The 26,756-nt window shown below is 42.2% G+C and overlaps 1 protein-coding gene across 4 annotated transcripts in view; it reads left to right on the top strand.

Moving 5' to 3' along the window:
• The window catches only part of hdac11 (histone deacetylase 11), a 40,883-nt gene extending 26,792 nt beyond the window's left edge, over window positions 1–14,091 (top strand). For 3 of the 4 annotated variants that reach the window (XM_088082589.1, XM_088082594.1, XM_088082583.1), the window contains one exon: window positions 404–14,091. In XM_088082589.1, coding sequence (XP_087938715.1) covers window positions 404–649 — 246 coding nt within the window. In that variant the 3' untranslated portion in view covers window positions 650–14,091. The remainder of the gene's footprint in view (window positions 1–403) is intronic. The other variant, XM_088082585.1, reaches the window with a different exon arrangement.
• The last annotated feature ends 12,665 nt before the right edge of the window (window positions 14,092–26,756 follow it).

Genomic DNA, 26,756 nt, shown 5'->3' with positions numbered 1-26,756 from the left:
TTAATGTAATACTTTTTTATTTTAGTAGTTTACAGTAGTTTAGAAGAGATTTAAAAATATCGAGATGTGCATCACGCATGGGGATACAGCCAAAAAATACAGCAATGTTACTTAAAAGCCATATCACCCCAAGATTAGACACAAGCTGTTTCCACTCTCAGTGGCTGGACAAACAGGATGTGTCCCTTTCCTCTCATGTGTCATCCTGAGAAGTTTGCCACTCCACACTGGAGTAGTCAGATATGGGAAGAGTCAGGCTGCCTCCAGGCCTCTCTCCCTCCTCAGGTGAGGCAGAAAGTGTAGACTCTGTAGAAGCTTCAGCCAGCAGCCAACAACATTCAAACACGTCTCTTATTAATCTGAATGGACTGACAGCAGCTGTCCTCTCGTCTGTCTCTGCCAGGGCATTGTGAAGAGAGATGAGATCGTGTTCAGGGCTGCAAGGCGACGGGGCATCCCCATACTCATGGTGACTTCAGGGGGGTACCAGAAGAAAACGGCCCGCATCATCGCTGACTCAATCCTGAACCTGCAGCGGCAGGGCCTGATCGGGGCAGAGGCTGTGGAGAGGAAGGGCTCCTCTTCACTGGGGACCAGCATGATGCGCAGCAGCTCTGGATGTGTTGGATCAACATTCACTGCTGTCTGACGTATTCATCCTCACAGCTGAGACATGAGGTAATTTATAGTGCAGTGACTGTGTGGCAGCAGTGGCATCACTGTAAGCTCACTTTTGTCACACGCAGAAGTGTTGATTTGAAAGTCATGACAGGGGACACCCAGTGTTTGATTGCACTTATACAACAACCAGATAACAACTTTGGTAAAATCTTACATCTTAAGTATTTAAGTTGACTCAAAGGGAATGTCCTGGATAATTGTACAGAAACAATGGCACTCTCCTGAACACAGCCCATTTCAGGGGTTCTTAAATGCCACAAAAGAGTTTTTAACTTTCATCAGTTGGAGAATGATGTTTTTTGTTTGATATATGTCCATATGTGCTTTAAAGAGAGGTATTCCTTTTTTCTCAGGAAATGTAATAATGAAAGATAATATATTACGAGTCAATGATACATGGCGGATATAACTGTCCTTTGTCCCAGTCACTGACTGTCGAGGTGAAACACCAGATCGCTGTGCATGAGAACTCTAACTGTCAAACGTGATCTGATGGGGATGTTAACAGGAGATAATGTCTTCTTTATTACTAATCAGCATTTTTTTTTAGCGCTTCCAGTATAAATCTCTGTTTTATGTTATTTAATAATGTAATTGTTAGAGTTAGCAACGTTCCTATGTGAAGTTTGGCCATTGATGAGTTTTTATACGTACTGCTTTAAATTCACTGAATCTCTGCAGTTAATGTTTACAGGGAGTCCAATGTGATTTTCCTGAAGGTACAATAGTGTTTTAAACTTGAAGATATTTAAAAACCTATAACACATGACTCTGAGCACTTTAACTGATGTATGGTGAAAGTAACATTCCCAAACTCCTAAAAGTCAGTTTTGTTGTTGGATTGTGTTCCCGTCATCTCCATAGCAAAGGTCACAAACTGAGACGTCCTGCATGTGTTGAATGAGCAGGCCTGCACGGGGACATTTACATTGATCTCCTGTATTGAGATATACAGAGCTCTCCTAATGATGTTTACACACACAGAGCTGTGTGAAAGGAGACAACATTCATTCATTCATTCATTCATCGTCCGTAACCGCTTGTCCTCGTAAGGGTCGTGGGTGGGCTGGAGTGTATCCCAGCTGTCATTGGGCGAGAGGCGGGGTACATCCTGGACAGGTCGCCAGACCATAGCAGGGGTGACACATATAGACAGACAACCAGTCACACTCACATGCACACCTATGGCAATTTAGAGTCACCAAATAGGCAAACTACGCACAGGAGGCCCCCCCGCCCAAGGCCGAACTTTACCCCAACCTGGATTCAAACCGGGGATTCGAACCCTCTTGCTGTGAGGCATCAGTGCTAACCACCACACCACTGAGTTGCCCAGGAGACGACATATATCCTTAAAAATATGATCAATGCAACAACCGGAACAAAATCACAGTCTCCAAAAGACACTAAAGATTACATCAAACACTAACAGAATACTGACGGGTGAATACTGTACAGGAATGTGTGTGTGTGTGTGTGTGTGTGTGTGTGTGTGCGTGCGTGTGTGTGTGTGTGTGTGTGTGTGTGTGTGTGTGTGTGTGTGTGTGTGTGTGTGTGTGTGCGTGTGCGTGTGTGTGCGCGTGGTATGTTAACTATTAGATTATTTCTAAAACACTGAAGTATTAGTGCATCCTTTTGCTTACTTCTACCTGAAATATTTGAATCCCCCCTTCTGCTGATGGAGAGCATCAGACGGTAACTTTCTTTACAGCTCCACTGAAATTGACAGATTAATTGAGCAAAGCAACATTCTGGTCCTGGCTTTTATTTCTGTAGTTTTGGCCATCATTGTTTGGCTATGATATCAGCAGGATTTCCACCGCAGTGAATTTTAAAAGTTTTGACATTAGAAAAACTGTTTTCACATCTTCCACACAGCAGGCTAACAGCCAAGGTGTGTCTTAAAAAAACAGGCAGAGGATTATTAAAACAAACATGAGCAAGAGTGGTGCAGTTGCTCAGACTGTTGTAATTTACAGAAATCACTTTGAAATCTGCATATGACTATGATCATTGTGGAACACTGCTCCTGGCAGCTGCTGCAGTGTAGGCATTCTGATTTAACTTTAATTGTCTTATCCAACAGAAGACGATCCACAAACGAGCAAATATCTCACCATCCACAAACAATGTTTGTTTTATTTGTTTGTTGTAAAATCCAATCCACAGAAATACAGAGTGATTTGCAAATATGCCTGAATTACTAGTGAACATGTCTTTTAATTTTTGATAAAAGGTTGGTTTTACAGAATTGCAATAACAAAATAAGTTATATTTATGCTTTTGTGGATTTATTTGTAAATGTGAAACAGGTATTTCACTTTTGTGGATTGCTTCCTGTTAGTTTGTGTGATGTTCCACCTATTTGGAGGGTTTTGTCCATTTCCTCTCACAGCAGATCTGTAGGAAAATATCCACAGATGATGTGAGGTGCAGTTAGTAACTACGCCAGCAGGTGGTGGTACATTAACACACACACACACACACACACACACACACACACACACACAGAGAGAGGACAGAACTGAATGTGTCTTTTCTGTCTCCTTGATTGTACCACCCATCTTTAGATGAAACCACCACCATATGATGAAAGTCCTGACAGCTGTGTTCCCTTGGAAACCGCACCTCACATCTGTTAATGCAGATCTGCCGCATGAGGAAAATCCACAAACAAATAGAAGAGAAGTCACAAATGTGGGGTGGCCAACAAATTGACAGGAAGCATTCCAAATATGTTTCACATTTACAAATGGAACCACACATGTATACGTATGACTTAACATGTATTTGTTGTGGTGAAACTATTTACATTTGAAAAATCTTGTGTTGCTCTGTCGTTTTGTGGTTATGACTTAACATGACACAAATAATAAAAATACAGGGGCAGTGAGATATTTGTGGATCATGGTACACATTTGTGAATTGTCTTTAATCCATTTCTTTTTTCACATAAAATCAGATAAGACACTAGTCCAATGGAATGTGACCCTGTCATTTCCTTCAGTTTGTGCATTAAATAAAACTGTAATTACTGTAAACTGTAATTAATACATGTGTATGATTGGGCAGTCTGAGGCAGGGTCTTTATTTAGGATCCTTGTGTCCTGAAGGTAGAAGCTCCTCCTGAGCCTCTTAGTGCTGCCTGCTGTAACAGGTCACTTCTTTCTGACTTTGACAGTGAGAAAAGGCAGTTAACCAGGTGGTTAGGATTTTTAACGATTCTCTTGGCCTTATTTCTGCAGCATCTGTAGAGCAGCACCTGGTGTGTTCAGCTGAATGAAGGCCCTTGTGGTGCTCTTCAGTGCTGTTTCACCATCAGGTTGTATTCCCCTTCAGGATGCTCTTGATGGTGCAGGAGTATAAATTCCTCATTGTTTGAGGGGACAACTGGAATTTCCTCAAGTGTCTAAGGTGACATAGTCTCTGCCTTGCCTTTCTCTCCTGTGGGTTCCAGCTAACAAAGTCAAATAGAAACTTTATACCACAGCTTCTGTGGTAACTGAAACTGTTGGCAGGACATCACTCGAGAGGAATGAAGTGAAACAAGATGGCAGTTGAGTGTGATTATCAGGCTGAAACATTCCTCTGGTCAGCCCAGCTTAGCTGAAAGAGAGAAAGGTAAACAGTAAAATTCCTAAGTTATCATGACTGATTGAAATGATGGCCCAAACCACAGAATAACTTAAAATAATGCTAATGTTCAGAGGCCTGATGCTCCACTTCATCCAGCTTTTCATGGGCAGTGTGCTCTTCTGCTGCTGTTTACATTTGGCTTCAGTAAGTTCTGACACCACAATTTAATTTTACAAGGAAACATTTTAAAGGCAAGCAGCAGTTGCAGTGGGAGGGAAGCACATGTTGACACCTTGCAGAGTCAACAGTGACATGCTGTCGGCTTGTGAGCAGCTCAGTTGGGGAACGCGGAGAGCAATGTCGACCTCACAGATCAGATTTATCCGTTGTGCTGGAGAAGAGTTTGGAAAGCCCTTGAAACCTGGATCGACATCAGTTTTCTTTTGCTGTGTTAAGATACCTTTCAAAAGCTTTTTAACCCATGAAACCTGAGTAAATTAATTTGTTTTCAAAAACATGAGGAAAAAGGCAATAAGCAAGTTGTCAAGAAGTGTCCAAATTGCAAGAAAAGCATAAAAAGTGACAAGAAACTGACCTGAGAATAAGTTTATTCAAAAAAAAATTTAAAAATGTTTAGGGAAAGTTGTCCAGGAAACTACATGCTAATTTAACAATATTTTAAAAATATGTTTCAGCAAAGTGTATACATATATTTTTTTCTTTTTCAAGATATTTTTTGATGGGGTCTTTTTCTTTTTTGTTTTTACCTTTCTTTCTTTTTTTGCATTTTTTCTGGTTACTTTATTTTTTTAAATTTTTTTTGGTTTGTGTCTTGTTTAGGTGCTCATTGCTTTCTACCCATGTTTTAACCCATCTGCTTGGGTTTTAAAGGGGTAGCTTTTGCCTTTGATCTGGAGTTCTGCATGAATTCATTTTATTTATAAAGCCCATTATCACAAAACACAGTTTGGCTCAGAGGGCTTTACAGCATATGACATCCCTCTGCCCTAAGACCCTGTCCTGGTCCAGGCAACCTGAGCCAGCCCTAATTAAAAGCTTTATCGAAGAGGAAAGTCTTAATTCTACCCCTAAAAGTGGAGAAGGTGTCTGCCTCCCTGACCAAAACTGGAAGATGGTTCCATAAAAGAGGAGCTTGGTAACTGAAGGCTCTGGCTCCCATCCTACATTTGGAGACGTTGGAACTTTGGATTTGGAAACACAAGTACCCCTGCATCTTCAGAGCACAGTCCTCATAATATAATATATAATATAAGATGAGATAAGATAAGATAAGATGATCCTTTATTAGTCCCACAATGGGGAAATTTGCATTGTTACAGCAGCTATGAGTTACAGGATAAAGAACAGTACAATAGTAAAAAAATAATTTCAAATATAATAAATATTTAATAGTTGTATGTATAGTATAATAAAAACACAAGGTAACAAAACTAGTAACATAAAGTTACAAGGTGCCAAAAACTCAACAGCCTAGACATATATAAAAATATGTACAAACAAATATATACACCAATTGCACATGGAGGATAACTGCACTTGTGAGAAATTGCACTTTTTGTATAAGTCCAGTTGGTGTGTGTGTGCGTGTGAGTGACTGTGTGTGGTCTACTGGGAGCAGTGCTGGTTGTACAGGAAGGAAGGACCTGTGGTACCGCTCCGTCACACACTTTGGATGGAGCAGTCTGTCACTGAAGGAGCTTTCCAGGGCAGTCAGATTGACATGCATGGGGTGGGAGTCATTCTCCAGCATGGATGACAGCTTGGTGATCATCCTCCTTTCTCCCACTACCTGCACTGGGTCAAGCGGGCATCCCAGGACAGAGCTGGTCTTCCGTATCAGTCTGTCAAGCCTTTTCCTGTCGTCAGTGGTGATGCTGCTGCCCCAGCAGACCACTTCATAGAAAATGGCTGATGCCACAACATTGTCAAAGAAAGTCCTTGGGAGCGGCCCCTGTACTGTGAAACACCTGAGTCTCCTGAGCAGGTACAGTCTGCACTGGCCCTTCTTGTAAAGTGCAGTGGTGTTATCAGTCCAGTCCAGTTTATTGTTCAGGTGAACTTCCAGTTCCTTGTAAGAGTCCACTATCTCAATGTCCATTCCCTGGATGTTCACCGCTGCAACGGAAGCGTGTCTGCGCCTGCAAAAATCCACCACCAGCTCCTTGGTTTTCCCTGCATTAATCTGGAGGTGGTTTCGCTTGCAGTAGTCCACCAAGTTATTGGTGAGTTCTCTGTACTCTGTGTCATCCTTATCTGGGATGAGGCCAACGAATGCAGAGTCGTTCGAGAACTTTTGCAGGTGACAGTTCGTCGAGCTGTACATGAAGTCTGCAGTGTAGAGGGTGAAGAGAAAAGGAGCTAAGATGGTTCCCTAGGGGGCCTCTGTGCTGCAGACCAACATGTCCGCCACACAGTCCAGAGCCCTCAAGTACTGTGGTCGGTTGGTGAGGTAGCCAAGTATCCAGAATACGAGGTGGGGATCCACCCCTGTGTGCTCCAGCTTGTCCCTCAGAAGCACAAGCTGTATGGTGTTGAAAGCACTGGAGAAATCAAAGAACATGGTTCTTACAGTGCTCCCAGGCTTTTCGAGGTGAGAGAGAGCTCTATTACGGAGGGAGATGACTGTGTCATCCACTGCGATGCCAGGTTGGTAGACAAACTGGAGTGGGTCCATCAATGAGCCGACCCAGGGGTGGAGATGGACAAGGACCAGCCTTTGCATGGTGTGATGGTGTGATGACCTTATCTTCTGAACCGGCACCAAACAGGAACTTCCGCAGCAGCGGCACTCTCCCTATCTTCAGGCTTCGGTTGAAGATGTGCTTAACTATCCTGCACAGCTGGTCTGCGCAGGACTTCAGGAGCCTGGAGCTGATGCCATCTGGACCTGCAGCCTTCCTCGCCTTGATCTTTCTGTGCTCACTACTGACCTGGATCGCTGATAGGGACAGACGGGGGGCTGGGTGCTGAAAGGTGTGGCTGGGGGATTGAGGCTTTTTGCAGGAGGAGCAACAGGGGGTGACTTTGAACTGAAAGTTGCAGGGAGGGGAGTAGAGGTGGAAGTGAGGGTGGGGATCGATGTTGGGGTAGGCAGATGGTGGGGGTAGCTGCTGGTATGACTGGGCAGGGGGAGGGGCGGATGGCTGAACAAACCTATTGAAAAATAGGTTCCGATTGTTCACCCACTTCCTGTCCCCCAAAGCCTGGGAGTCAGGTTCCTTGTGGCCAGAGATGGTTTTGAGGCCCTTCCAGACTCTACTGATGTTGTTCTGCTGCTGATCCTCCATCTTCTTCCTCTCTTGAGGGTTGAAAGGGAACTATGAGCTGTGAAAGACAAGTGGGAGCCTGACCATTCAGTTCTTTGTAGGTAAGGAGGAGGATTTTAAATTAAATTCTGGATTTTCACAGGAAGCCAGTGCAAAGACGTTAAGACAGGAGAAATATGATCCCTTTTCTTGGTTCCCATTAGTATACCTGCAGCAGCATTCTGCACCAGCTGGAGAGACTTCAGGGACTTTTTGGGGCAACCTGATAATGGAGAGTTACAGTAATCCAGCATAGAAGTAACAAATGTGTGCTCTCAACTGAGACAGGATATGTCTAATTTTTGTAATGTTAGGCAAGAGAAAGAAAGTCAAGTCAAGTCAATTTTATTTATAGAGCCCATTAACATAAAACATGGTTTGCCTCAGAGAGCTTTACAGTGTACGACTTCCCTCTGCCCTTAGACCCTCACATCACCCAAGGAAAAACTCCCGAAAAAGAACCCCTGTAATGGGGAGAAGAAAAAAAAAGGAAGAAACCTCAGGAAGAGCGGTAGAGGATGATGAGGGACCCCTCTTCCAGGACGGACAGACGTGTAATAGAGCCACCAAAAAGACACATCTGTAACCCTGGATGGATATCTTACTCTCAAAAGTCAAACCAGTGTTGGTGTGTATGATTTAGAGGCCAGCTAAGACAATGTCCAGAAACTGGATGCATCAGGCAAACTAAATGACTTCAAGGGCTTTAATTAGATGCTTTCTTACTGAGTCACTAAAGAAAAAGTGTTGGATCCTCATGACATCATGTGGGGCAGGGCTTTAGGAACACCCATATGGGACAAGCTGTACTCAATGGAAAATTCAGAGAAAGACTGAAGTACCCAGCATCAGCATTATCAGTTTGGGTTTTTCAAACATATTATACTTTTAGCATGAGCAGCACAAGTCAAGTCAAGTCAATTTTATTTATAGAGCCCATTATCACAAAACATGGTTTGCCTCAGAGGGCTTTACAGTGTACGACATCCCTCTGCCCTTAGACCCTCACATCACCCAAGGAAAAACTCCTGAAGAAGAACCCCTGTAACGGGAAAAAAAGGAAGAAACCTCAGGAAGAGCGGCAGAGGATGATGAGGGATCCCTCTTCCAGGACGGACAGACGTGCAATAGATGTAGTAAATAACAAGTGAGATACAATGTGGCAAAAAGGAAAGAGAAAGAGAGAGGGCAGGAGAGGGGGAGAGAGAGGGAGAGAGGCACAGCAATAGTGGAGACAGACACATGTCATATTACAATAACGATAGGTGTGAAATTATCAAATGCACTCTATGATGATATTGTGGGAGTTAATAAGTCTCATGTATATATTGATAGGGAGCTGTCCAAAGGCATGATCACGGCATCGGTGCAACCAGGACCAAGACCATGATCAGGGCAAGTGGGGGGTACAGTATCAGTGCAGCCACAGCACGAGTACAACCAAAGGCATGGTTGTACCTGGGGCCCATGATTATGGTGCCTGGGTCTGTTGAACTGCACTACGCTAATCCCGTTGCCTCTCCGGAGCATTCCTGCTCCCTTGTTTCCTAGCTTTCCCGGACCCTGGCCACAACCCTGGCTGTGCCTGATCGTGGTGATATCTGTGCTGGCGCTGTGACCCTGCCTTTGGTTGTGCTCGTGCTGTGGCTGCACTGATACTGTACCCCCCGCTCGCCCTGATCGTGGTCTGGTCCTGGTTGCGCCGATGCCATGATCTTGCCTTTGGACACCTCCCTATCAATATACACATGAGACTGTTATCATCACCCACAACATCATCATAGAGTGCAATTGATGATTTCACACCTGTGGCGTGGTGAGGCGTGTGTTCACTAGGTAATGTGAGGGGGAGAACCGACAACGCCACCTGAGGAATTGCGCCCCAGGAAATACCTCAAAATATTAAAGTTTGGAAGATCAGTAAGGCACACAGTTTCGTTTCTGAAACAGGACAGAGACGTATTTTCCAAATAAATCAAATATTTATTGATAATCAAAATAAACAGGCATGGCTGGAACTGCAAAGGAAGAGGGAAAAATTAACTAGTCAAAATAAACTGAATCAATAAAACAACATTAAAGGGATTAAAAATATTTTTATTACAAGGTCGTCTAAAAAAAAAAAAAAAGGCCTTAACAAATACAATCTAAAAACCAGAGATGTGGTAAAATATCAAAAAACTCAGCCCAACATAACCTAAATAAAAGAGTGAGCAGAGGCCATCAGTGGGGAGGCAGACTACTATGGAGGAGTGCCTAAAGGTGCCACCACTACTCACCTCAGTGAAACACAGCAAACCTCACAGCAATCCTCACAGCAATCTCAAGAACAGCAATCGTGTCCCGGTGCCTTTACTTACGTGCAATGTGTAGGAACCTCACCCGGGGTGCCTAGCCTCCCCAACAAAATGGTGCTCCACTTCACTAAAAGAAAAATGCTAATAGCAAAATTAACAAATACAGCAACCCAGTTTTAATATATTCAAAGAAATCACTCAATAGGATGTAAAGGCAAATAAGAATAAAAAAGCAAAACTAAGAGCAAAATACAAAGAGCAAAACAAGAAACCAAACAACCAAACAGAAGCAAAATGAGGGCAAAACAGCAGTAAATCACGTGAACCACCTGGATTACCAGACCACTACAGCAGGAAGGCTCAGACACCACTGCTACCTCCAGCCTACCAGAGAGAAAAAAGGGGGGGTTTTAGATAAAAGTGCAGGGAAGAAATAAAACATGACAACTAAACTGAAAAGGGCTCCCGTACCTACCAGTACAGCAAACAGCAGCCACCACACACAGGAACCAGCAGCCAAAAAGAAGGAGCATGTGCTCACTCGTCCCTTATATAGGCTGGCTGTGATTAAGGGAGTGGCTACTGAGGAGTGGAGTCTGGAGGTGCGTTCACAAGCGCTACTCAACTGTCAGGTGCTATACCTCACTACACACCTATCATTATTGTAATATGACATGCATCTGTTTCTATTATTGCTGTGCCTCTCTCCCCCTCTCCTCCCCTCTCGCTTTCTCTTTCCTTTTTGCCATGATTGAATTTCATTTGTTATTTACGACATCTATTGCACGTCTGTCCGTCCTGGAAGAGGGATCCTTCATCATCCTCGGGAGTTTTTCCTTGGGTGATGTGAGGGTCTACGGGCAGAGGGATGTCGTACACTATAAAGCCCTCTGAGGCAAACCAATGTTTTGTGATAATGGGCTCTATAAAAAAAAATTGACTTGACTTGACTTGACTGTGTACTTTAGTCTTTCTCTGAATTTTCCATTGAGTACCGCTTGTCCCATATGGGTGTTCCTAAAGCCCTGCCCCACATGATGTCATGAGGATCCAATGCTTTTTCTCTGGTGACTCAGTAAGAAAGCATCCAATTAAAGCACTCTAAGTCATTTAGTTTGCCTTATGCATCCAGTTTCTGGACATTGTCTTAGCTGGCCTCTAAATCATGCACACCAACACTGGTTTGACTTTTAAAAGTAAGATATCCATCCAGGGTTACAGATGTGTCTTTTTGGTCACACAGGGTACATCCATGAAGACAACACTTCTCTAAATTGTCAGACACAATTAAAGGTGAGCATTTTCCCTATCTAGTTGGTCTCAGTGACAGACTATAGTTAAGTCAAAACCTGGTGAGGACGACAAGCATGCAGATGAGCTTTGTTTCTGAGCATTTGTGCAGAAATGTCTCAGTTGTGAAAACCAACTGTTGTTTGGTCTGCTGCTCTTAGATGATCTGGCAGGTTGGATGTGGAGTTCAGCTATGAGGTCAGAATGTTGAGCTGGTGTGGTTTGGTTAAGGTACACGTTCACTTCATCATAGTTAGGAAAAAAAATCATGTTTTGCCTGAAAACACGCATGGTGACTTTGACGGCACAAAAGATGCTGACAAAAGCTGGGGCTGGTCAGGAAAAAATATCCATGTTTATAAGCTCAAAGTGCAAAAGCGTTGTTTGTTGGTGTTGAACAGTGGTCTGCAGCTCGGCAGGTGTCTTTCCTAGGTGTCATGCCATCCAACATCCCCTCCACTTCCAGATGAAGTTGGCTTGTTTATTATGTCGACTTAGAAACAATATTATACATGTAAAACTAATTCTCACTGTACACACTTGCTTTATACATTGTATTGTAGCATAAGGCACATAGTTTTACATGATTTCCAAACTGTATCATAATGAGCTCGGAGATTCCCTCACTTTTCCTCTGGCACCATTGTATTTGTTATTTGTTGTTTTAAAATATCTGGACAAATATTTAATGAATGGTCAGGGATTTTGGTTCAGACTTCCATGCCCAGGGTTGTTATCCCTTTGGTGACTTGCCCTCTTTCACCATCTCACCAGGTTAGATTTTTGATTTTTTTCAATAGTTTGGTTTAGCTTTGTAAAGCTGCATTGTGGCAGCTGTGGTTCAGCTGGTAGAGTAGGTTGTAAACTAATTGGAAGGTTGGTGGTTTGATCCACGGCTCCTCCACACACCAGTGAAGTATCCTTGGGCAAGATACTGAACCCCAAATTGCTCCTGATGATTGTTCCATCAATGTGTGTGAATGTTTAAAAACAAACAGAAAAACAATAACCACTAAGTAGCAACTGCTTAGCCTCGGCTGCAAGTGTAGGAAAGAGTGTGTAAATGTGTAAATGACTAGAAAGTTGCTATACAAGTGCAGATCCATTTACCACGAGTCGGCTATATAGGCTTTAATCACTGTGACTAGAAATGAATACAAAACAAAATGTAAATGTATTGTACATCATCTTTGACTATATGATGAATAATGAGCAAGTGTGGACACAGCTAACAGGAGAGTCAGTAGGATGCCAATCAGTCTGTACAAGCCCACACACATTTAGAGTAATCAAGCAGAGTAAGGAACAGCTGTGTGGGAGGACAATGTCTGTGAAGGCTTGGACTTTTGTGCATGTTTATGTTGTTTACATTTCCCAACCGAGAAGCAAACTAGTCGACTTTCTGAACAAAGCCGTGCAGCATCAGTTCAGCTTCTAAAAAAAAAAATCAGTCATAAAAAAATATTATATATATATATATATATATATAGTCACATTTACTTGCAAGCTAATGATCAGCTCTCATTTTCTGTCAGTGCTTTATTATGCATGAGTAATGTCATTTTGCTCAAACACTTACTTTTACTACTTACGTTTCCAATTTACGAAACACAAAAATGAATGTTCTTGAACATGTGTCATAAGCTTAAAATGAAAGTTTTAAACAAGAGTGTTAGCCACGTAATGCTTTCCCTTAATCACCATATTTGACACAAAACCAATTCTTCAAATGAGCTCATTCGTAATTCAATGTATTAATTACTGCATATATAAGTAACATCAAACTTGTCTTTGCATAACACATGGGCAGTATTAATATGAACTGAAGTTATTAAGTAGGAGCTCCAGGGCTGGATGTGGGAAGTTATCTTGGATTGTTACAGAGATATTGTATTCTCAGAATTAGTCTACCCACAGACAGAACAGACACACGGAACCCATCATGACAACATCATTTCATGCAGACCATGTACTGTGGTGGTGAGACAAAGTAACCTTGCAGTAAGCTTCATTAAACCTGATTCCCTCGCTGTCTGCTGGGCTCCTGGACGCTGTCTGACCTCAGATGATCTGCTCTGGGAGTGAGCTGGATGGAGACTGTCGAGTGCTCGCTCTCTGGCTGCTCTGATTGGGATATTTTCATGTCTCCAGACAAACTAACCCAAGTGGGGTAGAAACAGTCCGCAATAAGCAAGTCACTTGTAAAAACAACATTACAGCACATTAATGAGAGCTCAGTCCCATATGTTTGACTTTCACAGGAGATCGTGATGATGTGAGTTTTAAGGTTTGTGACTGGATTAATAAAGGGAACTCTGCTATTACACACAAAGTTCTGTTTACTATCACAGGAGACAGCCAGTGCAGCCCCTTTTCATTCCCAACTCGTCAAACTCAGTTCACCTGTTCCACATTACTCTCAACCAACACATAGTATACCTCAGCCTCACAGTCCCTCATTGTTAGATTGTTCTTCACCACTCATGCAAGACTCTCTAGGAGGTGGACTGATATCCTGTTGCCAAACCTGCCTGCTTATGACCTGCCTGCATCGTCCAGTTACCATCAAACACACCAGCCCTTTATCCCTGACCATGAGACCTGCCTCCACATCCTTGGTTCCTGTTCGCTTGTGGCTGCTTGGTCTTTCCATCCGACAATGCTACAGATTGACAATGTTTACAGAGCATCATATGGTGCAGCAGGAGCCCACTGCACCACATGATGCTCTGCTGTGCTCCTTTTAACAATATTTCTGGGATTTTTGAGCTTGCAGATTGCATTGGACTCTGAAGCCTGTTGTCTATGAATTTTCCTGAGGAAGGATGTGTTTATATAAAGGGAATATTTGCCATCATAACCTATAGCCAGAGGAGCTCTGAAATTGTATTATGTGATAAATAAAACCAACTAAAAGCACAGAGATTGCAGTGAGATTTCTCAAATGCTGCTATCACAAATGCTTTTGCACTGACACCACAAGTAGCTTATGAGGATCAGTCTGGAGTTAGAGGATGGACCTAGAGACAGCCCTGGGAGGAGGAACATAACAGCAAACATTTCTCCATCCACCCAAATTATAAAGAGGCACTTAAGCAGGGGAGTGTTTGGGGGAACCAGAGCCAGATGGAAATAGCCATGCTTTGAACTCTATAGTCTCATGCTGCTGGAATGTGTTTAGAACATCAGAACAAAGAACCCCAGGAATGAGTCCTAAATCCAGAAATTTGTTAGCATTTAAGCACCTCTGGTTTCCTCTCTTGCCTCAAACTCTGTGTGTTTTTGGTTAGATGTCTGAAATAAGGTCTGTGTCACAAGTTGTAGAACCTGTTACATTTTGTTTTATGACATAAAATTAAATATGCCAGTCCACATTACTTTTTATTATCTCAATGACAATAGGTGGGTTTCCGTTACAGATTAACACAAAACTGCAGCAATGTTTTGGAAATGTGGATAAAACATAAGTGTGCAATGACCGCATTTCCATTGAGTGATGTCCTGACTTTACTGGCAGTAACATTGAAAGAAGCATAGTGATGGCTGTTAAAAAGATTAGATATTTATTTCTATTGCAGCCACTGCACTAGCTGTCAATATTTCCAATCCAAGGCCATGTAGGTGTGTTATGGAAAGGCGAGCAACTTATACATGGGAGCGGCCACATAAGAGGGATTGCTGGGAGGTGATAGTCCATGATTTCACAGAGGAATTGTGGATTCAAAACTTCTGGGTGATCCGCTCACCCTTTGAAGAGTTATGCACGGCACTAACACCTCTTGTAGCTCCTGCTGCATCATGCCCGAGGGAGCCAGTTCCTACTGACGAGCACATAGCCATAGCATCATGTCACCAAGAAAAGACAAAAAAGTGCTTCCATTGCAAAAATACCACCTTGTGCGAGTGTAAAAATCTTTTTGTGATAAATGAGAGTTTTTTTTTATAAATTGTCAATTTTCAATTAGGCATATTTTATATTCGCAATTTCAGTTTGTGCAGTTTGAGGGTTAATGGAAACCCGCCTAATAGTTTCCACTAGAACTTTTTTTTTTTTACCAAAAATTGGTCCTTATGAAAACCACTAGAGGGCAGTGATAATACAAAATATTGTTGTGTTTTTGTAATGTGGGAAAAATTACCCTTTACCATACTTTAGGTCTTGTCAAATTCCTTGAAAAGGAATATAAAATTTAGCAAGACACGACTCCATAGTATACAACAGTATACAAACCTGATATATGTAGAAGATAGAAGGTACATTTAGTCACATTTTGTTTCTGAAAATGTCAAATATACAGTAGTTTATGTAGTCAGAGTACTGCCCACATAGTAGGCTGTTGCTCAGATCCAGATTTTCGCCATTTGACGTCACCTGGCTTATAGAGTTGGTTTAATGACCTGTTTGTAGTAAACCATGGCCTCCCTGTGATCTGTGAAGGTAGTGGTATTGTTGGCAAATGTAACATTCAGCTTGCATAGGAATAACAACCCATACCTCACATTTGCCTCCCGCAGACACACCTGCACCTCATTGAATAAAGCTCTTTTTTTGGCCAGATGGGCTGTGAGGTCAGGGTTTATGTATTATCTTGCCTTGAAACATCAGGTTGCCAGCGTTTCCTGCCAAGCGGATGATGAGCCTCTTCGTCTCTAAGCTAAACAGCTGCGTAATCATACACTGCAGCTCACCACTCTCAGGATGGGGACCGGTGCAGTGAGCAATGTTAATGAGGAGTTGAGATCCCACCTTATTGACACCAAACATCTTGCATTTCAGGGAGTTCATGAAAGCAGTAGGATTTCCTTTCTCATAGTCCTCAGGTAGCCCCTGCACACAGGTATTAAACCTATGGCTGTGAGCTTCAATCTGTTCCATTTTCTGTTTCAGTGACCCATTCTCTGATTGTATGTGAGCAAGCTTATGTTCTCCATTCGTGAGTCTATGTCTATCTTGTTAACAGCTGCCTCTAAATCCCTTACCTTAGCTGTGTTGGAAGGCATATCACTTCAAAGTGAATCGAGAGACTCTTGAATTGGCCTAAATGAAGATAATCTTTTTTTTCCACAACGGCCCCCAGCTCTCGCAGCTCTCACAGCACTAGCAGCACTCTGATGTGTGTGAGCACTGAGCCCAGTCACAGAGGTATTTATTATCAGACGGAGCTCCTGGGGTGACCGATGGGGAGTTTTTCATCATTGTTTTCCCCAAATTTAGGGAATACCTCACAGTGGAACTGTTTACTGTTTACTGATTACTGTTTACTGATTATGCAATTTCTCCCCTGCAATACAGTGGAAATATTAAGTTGTTTCACCCACCTTGTTAGATTCATGTTGCAAGAGGGGTTCTATGGTTCTGTTTGTCACTCCCAGTGGGTTTGAATAAAGTCAGAAGAAAAAACACATTATAAAGCATACTGATTGTGACTTGCCAAAGCGATTGCAAAAATATGGGTACAGATACACATGAATGAAATAAACATTGGCAAATATTCCCCTTCCATCCACCTTGACTCAGTGTGAGCAAAGGATTTAAAAGAAAAATAATAGATTTGCTTCTGGTGGCAAAGCTAATTCACATCTTTTCTTGGAGAGAATTTTGACCAACATAGTCACAGCCCCAACCAAAAGCAAAGGACTTTGTATGGAGGAGACGGTGACTGTTGCTGTGTCTAACCAGCTGATATTGTTTGAAACTTGCCATGAAAAATACTAAGTGCTCCACATCAGAGATGCTGGCTGCAGTAAGTCAGACAGAAACAGGCATGCAACATAAGAAAATGGATAAAGCATCCCAAAACAAATTTCACTGTTCATCTTTTGTTTATGGTTTTTGGCTAAACTTTAATTGAGGTTTCTACCTGTTTCTGAGTTAAATTAATGAGTGATTTAAAAAAAAAAAAAGCTAGCTAAAATTAGCTATCAAGTTATCATGCATCGTAACTAGCACTGTCCACATTCAGCATGAATATTGCCTTGGCAGCATGGTCATTCGCCTGCACTTTTGCATGTATGACCGTGTCCCACAACACACAGCTGTGACCACATGGCATCTGCTGTCACTGTGATTGACAGCAGATGCCACAGCTGTGATTCCGTCGTATACATACATAATCACAGTCATGCTGATATTCAGTACATGGATACTCCCTCTCATGTCATATTGCTTAAACCTACACTGTCTAATGTTGCTGAACACATAATCTAGCAGGCATCCAGGAGGTGGCAAGTAGAACACTGAAAGAGAGTGAAAAGAGAGTGCTGCTTTTGGAGTCTGTTTCACAGCTGGAGAATGAGTTTTTCTCTAGGCTCAGATGATCATTCTGTAAAAATCAGCCATTATGTCCAAACATTCCTAGATCCCTTACTGTGATTACTGGTGCTGGTGCACAGGATATGGCCTACTTTCCAAGGTTACAATATTAAGGACAGACAGCTACAGCGAAAAGATTTCTCAACTGTCTGCAGTTCAACCCATTTACAAAATCCTCTTGTGCACAGTTACTCTTATGCATTACTAACTTTATTTTCTCAAAATAAAGGATGAACTTGGACAAGATGTATGTAGGTGTGTTGAAGTCGAGGAGCCGCAGCGTAGGCCCCTTGAGGTCCAGGACCACACATGGCTCCAGACTGAGCTTTCATTCTTCAATCCTCCAACAGCCGCAGAGACGTGGCCCTCTGCCTCAATGCATTCCAAACAATTATCAGACAAGCTGTTGACTCATTGTACCGAGACAAACTTCAGAAGGTGAAGGTGATCATTTTGTATCTAACAGTGTTAACTGTGAATCTGTTCCGTCTGAGAGATTCCCAGGATTTTTTGCCATCTGTCTGCCTCGAAACGGATGTTGAGAAGTGTTCTGACCTTCAGTGCCCAGAAATTGTGTTGAGTGAGGCATGTGTTGATTTTGTAACAAAGCATAAAAAGCCATGAGAAACTGTAAAGCCTAGTTTTCTTTGGCAGCGACACTAACTGGTTGTGAAAGAGTTTATAATTTACTCTTAAGAATACTCCAACATTGTGGGGGATTTGCTGGGAATAACATGAGAAGCTCAATGCCAAATTCTTGTGGTTAAACCCTTTAGAATCTGAGAAAACTGGCTTAATTTCTATAAAAAAAAAAACATGGAAAGAAGGCAATGAGCAACTAAACAAAAACTGACCCAAAAAATAGTAAGAAATTCTAAAAAGTTACAAGAAAGTTAGAGATGTCAAAGAGTAAGTAAAAGAAAAAAAACCCAAACAAAACAGTACATGACCATGAAAAAGTTCCTTGATTTGTTTTGGCTATTGTCTTAAAGCCAACACAACGACATGAATCAGGGAAAAACCACTAGTTTTTTAAATCACTTTCCAAACGGTTTTATGCATGTTTTTCGCTAGAAAATAAGAATATGTCCCAAAATCAGCAGGGTTTTGTAGACTCTGAGGTTGATTACCTGACCCATTAAAAGTGTTCTCTGGGGAAGCGGCTGCTCTTTCTGTGCAGATGGTAAAGAGGTCCTGTTCTGGCTGTCATTTAATCTGCCTGCTGATGCGTCTCGGATGGGAGCCAGGCTTTTTGATTCATTTACTACAGACAAAGTTGTCAGTGAAGTCTCTAAAAGCAACATGAAAAATTGCGACCACAGTCAGTCAGGACCAAAGACACAGCAGAGTTGTTTAAGTCCTGTGAATTTCCTGTTGCCTCCAAATACTCTGTTTTTGTTGGACTGAATAAATTTGTTGAGAAGTTGGGAATATGTTGGAAATGTGGAAATGTCATTCACAAATCAGAAAAACTGATGTAACAAGCTAGTTAGTTAGAAGACATCAGCATACTACTAGCATTCTTTTTGCTATTCTTGTTACATAATAGGACTATATTGCATTGCCACAATATTAACCTAAAACTTTTCTACACTGAGATCACGCTTTGGGGTTGCTATGAAGTCTATTCTTTAAGTCTCATTTGCATTTTTGTACACCAAACCAAAAAACCATCATATCGCTCCAGTGTGTGATTTTTGACAGCATCTAGTGTGAAATATGAAATACACATGAGCAGTTTTTCTAAACAATGACATAACATGTCAATCACAATCATTTACCCTCTCTGTTTTTGTTCTTGTCCTCTGCTCAGAGGGTCAGGAATTCCCACATCTTATTGTTTTCCCAAATTACGGATATTTACGGCTGCTGTTCTTCCTTGAGTTAGCTGCTAACTGCTAACAGTTACTTTTAATTTCCCATAGTGGGTTGGACATTTAACACATCATCAAAATGTCAAACCAGTGCCTCTCATGATTGGTCTCCTGTTTATACAGACATCATTATGGCGCTGTTACTTCCTCCCAAGGTGGTTTCGAGGCAAGACTACTCTGTCCCCATTCTATGATCAGAACTTTTGTACAGAACAGTGAGGCTGTCCAACAGTCAACCTCTGAGGCTGAAAATGAAGGCAAGGCGGAAGTGCAAAAACTGCAGTTTTTCTAAAGTCCACTATAGGCTGGAGTCAATCCCCACAGACCACTCTATGTTAAAATGGCCAACTTTACAGCAGAAATAAACATGTTTACAGCCTGGTACAAAAAAACATTTTGATCTCGAAAGCTCATTTCAGCATTCATGACAGCTGTAGAAGGAGGATTTTCTTTCTGTAAATTACCCATCCATCCAAAGTACTCCAGATGTCCCTCTCCCCAGCATAATGGGAGGCACCCAGGAGGCATCCTAATCAGAATCACCTCAGCTGGCCCCTTTTAACACAACTGAGCAGCAGCTCTACTCAGAGCTCCTTCCCGATGTCTCAGCTCCTCACCCTATCTCTAAGGTTGCGGCCAGACACCCTACAGAAGAAGGTCACTTCGGCCCACAATCTCACAATCTCTTTTACTACCCAAAGCTCATGACCATACTTGTTTACATTTTATTACTTCTTACGTTATGCATATTTAAGGGTGGGGCCTCTTTTGTGACAGGTTCTCTCTGCCACAGTTCCAACCTCTTATCCACACGTGATCAGTAGTTAGTAAAGGAATTAATCAGAACGGTCACGTGATGTGGAAGTAAAAGTAACAGTGTTAAAATAAAGCCCAGGGAACTAAACCAGAGATAGATAGATAGATGGATAGATGGATAGATAGATAGATAGATAGATGGACGGATGGATGGATGGATGGATAGATAGATAGATAGATAGATAGATAGATAGATAGATATGCTTGGGCGTTCTGAATTAATTAAAAAAAAATTATAACCATGTAATATGTGGAAACTCGAGCTGGAAAGTACTTTGAGAGCTGATTTTTTTAACTGTATATATTTATTGTGAACTCATATAAAGGAGAGGAACACACGCGGACAGTTTGATGCTCATGCGTTTGCGCGTAATTTACACTCATACGTACAGTAAAATGTGTGTGTCTTGCAAATCTCTGCACAGGAAAGTTGCGCAGCTCTAAATTTTTGTCTGTGGGTTCCTTACGTGAATATCTATATCCTCTGGCATTTTGGTTGAGATCGTTATGATTTTGAATTATCATTATGATGATGAATTATTACAATTTTATGCCCCCCCCATAAGTTATTTTATGTGAGAAGGGACAAATTCAAACGCACGTTTGTGATGCTTTTAAATTTCTTGTATTGAACTGTAGTTACTGGTTTGTGCCACCAGAGTGAGTATCCCCTTAAGTGAGCGCTACTTGTGGTGACGGCAGCATTTTGGTTATTATTTCCCGTTATTCATTGTAAAGGTTTCTGTCAAAGCACATTGTAAAACTCTGTTTTTACATGTTCTCTATAACAATAATAATAATAATAATAATAATAATAATAATAATTGTTATTATTATTATTTTATATTTATATATATATATATATATATATATATATATATATATATATATATATATATATATATATATATAAATTGAGATTTAAATGGCCCATATTTCAGGGTACCACATAGCTGTCTTTGATTTCATGGCTCTGGGAGCTCTGAAGTGGAGTGTCCAACTTCCTGACCCCTCCAGCAATTCATGAGTTAAAATGTCACATTTTAGAGCTCTCCCACATGTTACCTGTTTGAATACATGGTTAGTTATTATGGGTGGTTAGATTACCAGCTCTTCTATTGGCCATACCATGAGTGTTTTGACTATATACTGACTATACCCTGTCATTTCTGTAGAGTAGTAACATATTGATAGTCAGAGGGTAACTGCTTTCTATTTAAAGACCTTCAGATGAACATTATTTTTTCAGGTCACCAGAACACAAACTCACCAAACCCATTTTTGTTGATGTTTTTTGTGAGTAAAAAATACATTTAGTGCAGCCACAATAAGGTTTAGTTGTTTTTTTTTGTTACAGTGTTACATAACAAAATAATATAATGTAGCATAACATAATTGTCTCATAAATAGAATTTCACTGGACAAGAAATTAGATTTTCAGTTGAATTACAGTATTTACCAAGGTTTTGTTATTTGGAACTTATTTATCTACACAGTAAAAGCAGTTGCTAAATAACACTGGTTAAATGGGCCACAGAAACAGAAGACTGTGTCACAGAGTAACATTTTATTTCCTTTGCCTGAGAGCAGCATATGAATCGGGTGGAGAGGATCCTGTCAAACTTGCAATGTGAATGGGACAGTAAACATTAAAGTCTGTTTTCAGTGTTTTTGTTTTGAAAAATTACTTAAGACTCTGTGTGGCTGCAGTGAGAACTCTGTAACATCTCTGATTCATGTGGTCTTCTCTCCCTCCCACTAGGCTTGGTGTCTTTGGTTACAGTGGGGCACTGCAATAAAATAAAAGTGAGAGTAACTGTAAAACTTGTATAGCTATTTCAATCATTGCAGGTGCACAATAGCTGTGGTCAGTCTAGCACCAGGTGTTGTATGTGCAGATAAGCAGCACATAATGTCAAGAAATCAAAAAACGTTGAACCTCTACCCTGTAAGACCCTATGTTGCTTTTGCCCAATTGTTGCACAAAGAGGCTTTGAACAAGTAGAATGGATTTTTTTTTTTTTTTGTAATGAAAGTATGCCAGTGACATCTTCAGTGCCATCTTAAACACAGCTGTAACTGTGTGAATTTAGGTCCTCTGGCAATTTGAATAGGCTTTCATGATATTTACTTTTAATCATTTATTCTATTATCGATATATCCCTTTGTATGTTGAGAGCATGTAAGGTACATGATGCACCAAAGCAGTGCGGCCTGATATGCTCCTGTACATGTATAAAGTGCATACAATATGTCCACTGAGATAAGGCAGATTAGTGTCAATTCCATGGAACTAGCATAGAACCAGTCCAGGGCATAAAACTTGATCAGAGAGAGGCATCAGGTCACGGCCTGATGAAGCCAATAGGACCACATCATCTGCAAAAAGCAGGGACCCAATCCTGAGGTCACCAAACCGGACCCCCTCAACACCTTGGCTGCACCTAGAAATTCTGTCCATAAAAGTTATGAACAGAATCGGTGACAAAGGGCAGCCCTGGCAGAGTCCAACCCTCACCGGAAATGACTTACTGCCCGCAACGCGGACCAAGCTCTGGCACTGGTCAAACAGGGAACGGACGGCCTGTATCAGGGGGTCCGAAACCCCATATTCCTGGAGAACTCCCCACAGGACTCCCTGAGGGACACGGTCGAATGCCTTCTCCAAGTCCACAAAGCACATGTGGACTGGTTGGGCAAACTCCCATGCACCCTCAAGGACCCTGCCAAGGGTCCAGAGCTGGTCCACAGTTCCACAACCAGGGCAAAAACCGCATTGCTCCTCCTGAATCTGAGGTTCGACTGTCCGGCAGACCTTCCTCTCTAGTACCCCCGAATAGAACTTACCAGGGAGGCTGAGGAGTGTGATCCCCCTGTAGTTGAAACACACCCTCTGGTTCCCCTTCTTAAAAAGAGGGACCACCACCCTGGTTTGCCAGTCCAGAGGCACTGCCCCCGATATCCACGCAATGTTGCAGAATCAACCACGACAGTCCCAGAGCATCCAGGGCCCTAAGGAACTCCGGGCGGACCTCATCCACCCCCGGGGCCCTGCCACCGAGGAATTTTTTGACCACCTCAGCAACCTAAACCCCAGAGATGGAAGAGCCCACCCCCAAGTCCCCAGGCCCTACTTCCTCACCAGAATACGTGTTGGTAGGATTGTGGAGGTCTTCAAAGTATTCCTTCCACCGATCCATAACATCCCGAGTCGAGGTCAGCAGCGCCCTGTCCCCACCATACACAGTGTTGACAGAGCACTGTTTCCCCCTCCTGATACGCCAGATGGTGGTCCAGAACCTCTTCGAAGCCATCTGGAACTCATTCTCCATGGCCTCACCGAACTCCTCCCACGCCCTGGTTTTCGCCTCTGCGACCGCCGTAGCAGCACTCCGCTTGGCCAAGCGGGAAAGCATGTGTGTTCTGAAAATGAATGCGTCAAGCACTTTTGTTATTCTGTAGCACATCCTGTGTGTCTGAGCTTTCCTTTGTGCCACAACTCTTCCCTGATGCATCATGACTTCTCCTATTGCAGAGACAGAGAAGTGGTTAAAGATCTACAAAGTTTTCAATGAAGTGTTGCAGATGGTCTGTGTCTCTGTGGTCGTCATACTGACAGAGATGTCATCCAAAATAAGGCATTTCTGTAGGGATGATGCACTATAAAAAAGGAAATGCCTTGGCAGACTTCTTGTATGTTTCTGTTTTCAACTAAAAACTGAAGAAAGTAAGCACTCTGCTGCTCAAAGTGCAAGAAGTTGCAGGACACTGGTTAGCTGCTGAGACAGATAGAGTTAACTATTTCCTTCGAAATCTTGCAGACTGCCTGCAACCTCCACTCCCAGGGGCCACAATCAGATACCATGCACCCTGAAAACATGCTACCAGGTTCCCTCATTTCCACAGCGAGTTCTGGGCACCACCTTTAGGGCCCATACAATGTGAGAATGACTTTAATATCTCTTTTGCTCCATACTTTGGATGTTAAGAGAATGTACTTTCTGATCAGAGGCCTCACTTATCCAAATGTTTATCCACAGCTTCCTGATTTTTTGGTTCTGGATCAACTCAAATCTAGCACATACTGTACCATCTCACTGGATTCCTTCTACACATGTCTTGATACCATTAACCAGTCAAAGGTGTGCAATGAACATCTTGGAGTATTATCTGTGGTGGACTCTGTGTGGTAGCATGTGTTCCTCCCTGTACAGAGAGAGAGATTTGCTGGCAGCTGAGCCAATGCAGATGAGGGAAGCCCCAGGCTTACATGGCATCCAGGCATGAATGCTTCAGTTCTGTGCCATCAGCTCTGTGCCATCTTAGGACTGTCTGAAGAAAAAACAAAAAAAAAGCATTGTGAAATCACTTGCATTACCTGTCAGTGCTCTCCGTGTGCAAGTGTGATGCCAAAAACAACCTTCCACATCCACCTGGAACGTGGCAGGACAGCATCAGATGAGCGCACGTTTAGACAGAACCGGTAGTGTTATTATACACCGGTGGACGGCTGGGCGGCACTTGGTGCATTCCCATACAACACACGGGAGGCGTCACCTGATGGAAACTGGCGTACACATGAAATGCTGAAGGACAGCGTCAGTTAGTGACACTACCAGTAACATCATAGTATAAGGAGCATGAGTGCACTTATAGATTGGGTGGGTGAGGAGGTGGATGGATCCCACAAACAACCGCTTTTGACTATGCAGGGGTCCAGAGTTTGCTTCCCATGTGGATGTTTTTTTCACACCTTCTCATGGGCCTCTTTTGCTTAAACCTCAACATCTGTAACTTGTTGCCTAATCCCAACCATCGTGATGGTCCGTGTTGGTTGTCATGTGTTATCATTAGGTCTGTTCTGTGTCATCCCACCCTGTGCATTTGTTGACTTCACCATTTGTCGACTGCAGAATGATACCTAAAATGTCAAACGTAGATGCAGAAGGTCTTGGACAGCCAGCACCATGTGACGAGTTGGGATGATAACATGTTGGTATTTCACTTTTAAACTGGTCTGGTCTTCCAAAAGGAGCTGAGGGAGGCGTATCAGGAGAACTATATCGAGGCTCTCTCTGTTTCACCTGCTGCCCCTTTGACTGAGACCTGGCTGAAAATGTCAGAACACTTCAAAGTGCTTATCTAAACCCCCTTTTTCCCAAACTTTTGGAATTGTACATTTTTTTCGACACACACTCTAAAACACATATTCACTTGGCCGGAGTGCCAAGGTGAGACAGGAGAATTTTTACTGCAGGTGTTTTTTATCCTTACTACCATCGCTATACGTCTGCACATCTCAGTACAACACCATGGATTCTTTGAAGACTGTCAGTCAACCAACTATGTTCTCTCAGGAGGGTCATTTTGGCTTTTGGCCCCACTTGTGATATGGCCTTTGGGGACATGTAGCCTCCAGACATGGCTGTGGTACTTTGTTTTCAACATGCCCCTAGTGTGGGCAAAGAAGTAGATGGATGGACTACTGTATTGTGCAGAAACAAATTTCCTTAACAATCTTCACATCACAATTGATTTGTCACAGTGTTCAGAAAGACTCTGATCAAATGTGTGTGGTTAAAAGTATTTTTTTGATCTCAAGAAAGGTTCAAGGTTTTTACCTTTTGTTATGTAGATATTTCATCTGCCTTTTTACCTTTTTTAATGCATTGATTTGATTAATGCATTGTATTTTTGTTGAGACACGCACACAAACACACACACACACAGAATGAGTCATATTATTCTATTATTATAATTTCAATAATAAAGTACTCATATAATTTGTATGTTTGGACTTGCATCTGTTTATATGGAAATAATTGTTGTGTGTGCCTGTTGTGTGAACATCTTGATGTGAGCAAAGGCCCTCAGTTACTTTTAATGACATGTTTTGACAAACACTGATCAATTCAAATTAAGTTACACAGTATCCTGCCTCTGGTGATTGCACCAAGTCCGGTGCAAATGATTTGAGAATCTGCAGGAAGTTTAAAATTATTTGTGGCTTCAGTCAAGCAGCAGTGCTAGAAGCTATATTAAAGCATATCTTTGTCAAATCAATCAAGTCTGTAGATGGTCAGGCCTAATGGCCACTGCCACTCACAGTCCTTATATGTGTACATGATGTTTTTGTTGCACACATCATTAGGCCATTCACAGACCTCAAATGGCCGATGGGAGCCATCAAGCAGAACCGATCTAGCTCATTCGGTTTCTTTGCAAGTCTCCAAAATTTATACCATCCCTTCCCAAATAGTCTGAGAAAAGAGATACGCAGAATGATGAGTACATTCTTCTTTGGGGACTTGATGATGTGCTGCTTAGAGCAAAGAGATGCAACAAGAGTCACATTATCACTGGTCTGATAATGTGACTCTTGACAGTAACAACAAGCAGCTTTAGGAAGAGATATTCAGTCTGAGCTTGTAGTTCCTGTAGGATTCTTTGTGGCAGTCTCTAGCACTGCAGGTTGGTTCTTATGGATCTGCTGTCCATACAGGAAGAGTTCCAGTGTCCTTTACACAATCACAGCTTTTCCAACTGGCCTCCAGGCTGCATGAAACAATGGCGCACTGTCGAC

Source organism: Plectropomus leopardus, chromosome 2, assembly GCF_026936395.1.
Source record: "Plectropomus leopardus strain MGB_pleo_1.0 chromosome 2, ASM2693639v1, whole genome shotgun sequence".
NCBI lineage: Eukaryota > Metazoa > Chordata > Actinopteri > Perciformes > Serranidae > Plectropomus > Plectropomus leopardus.
Note: the sequence above shows the minus strand (reverse complement) of the source record. Positions and strands in the feature narration are given on the sequence as shown.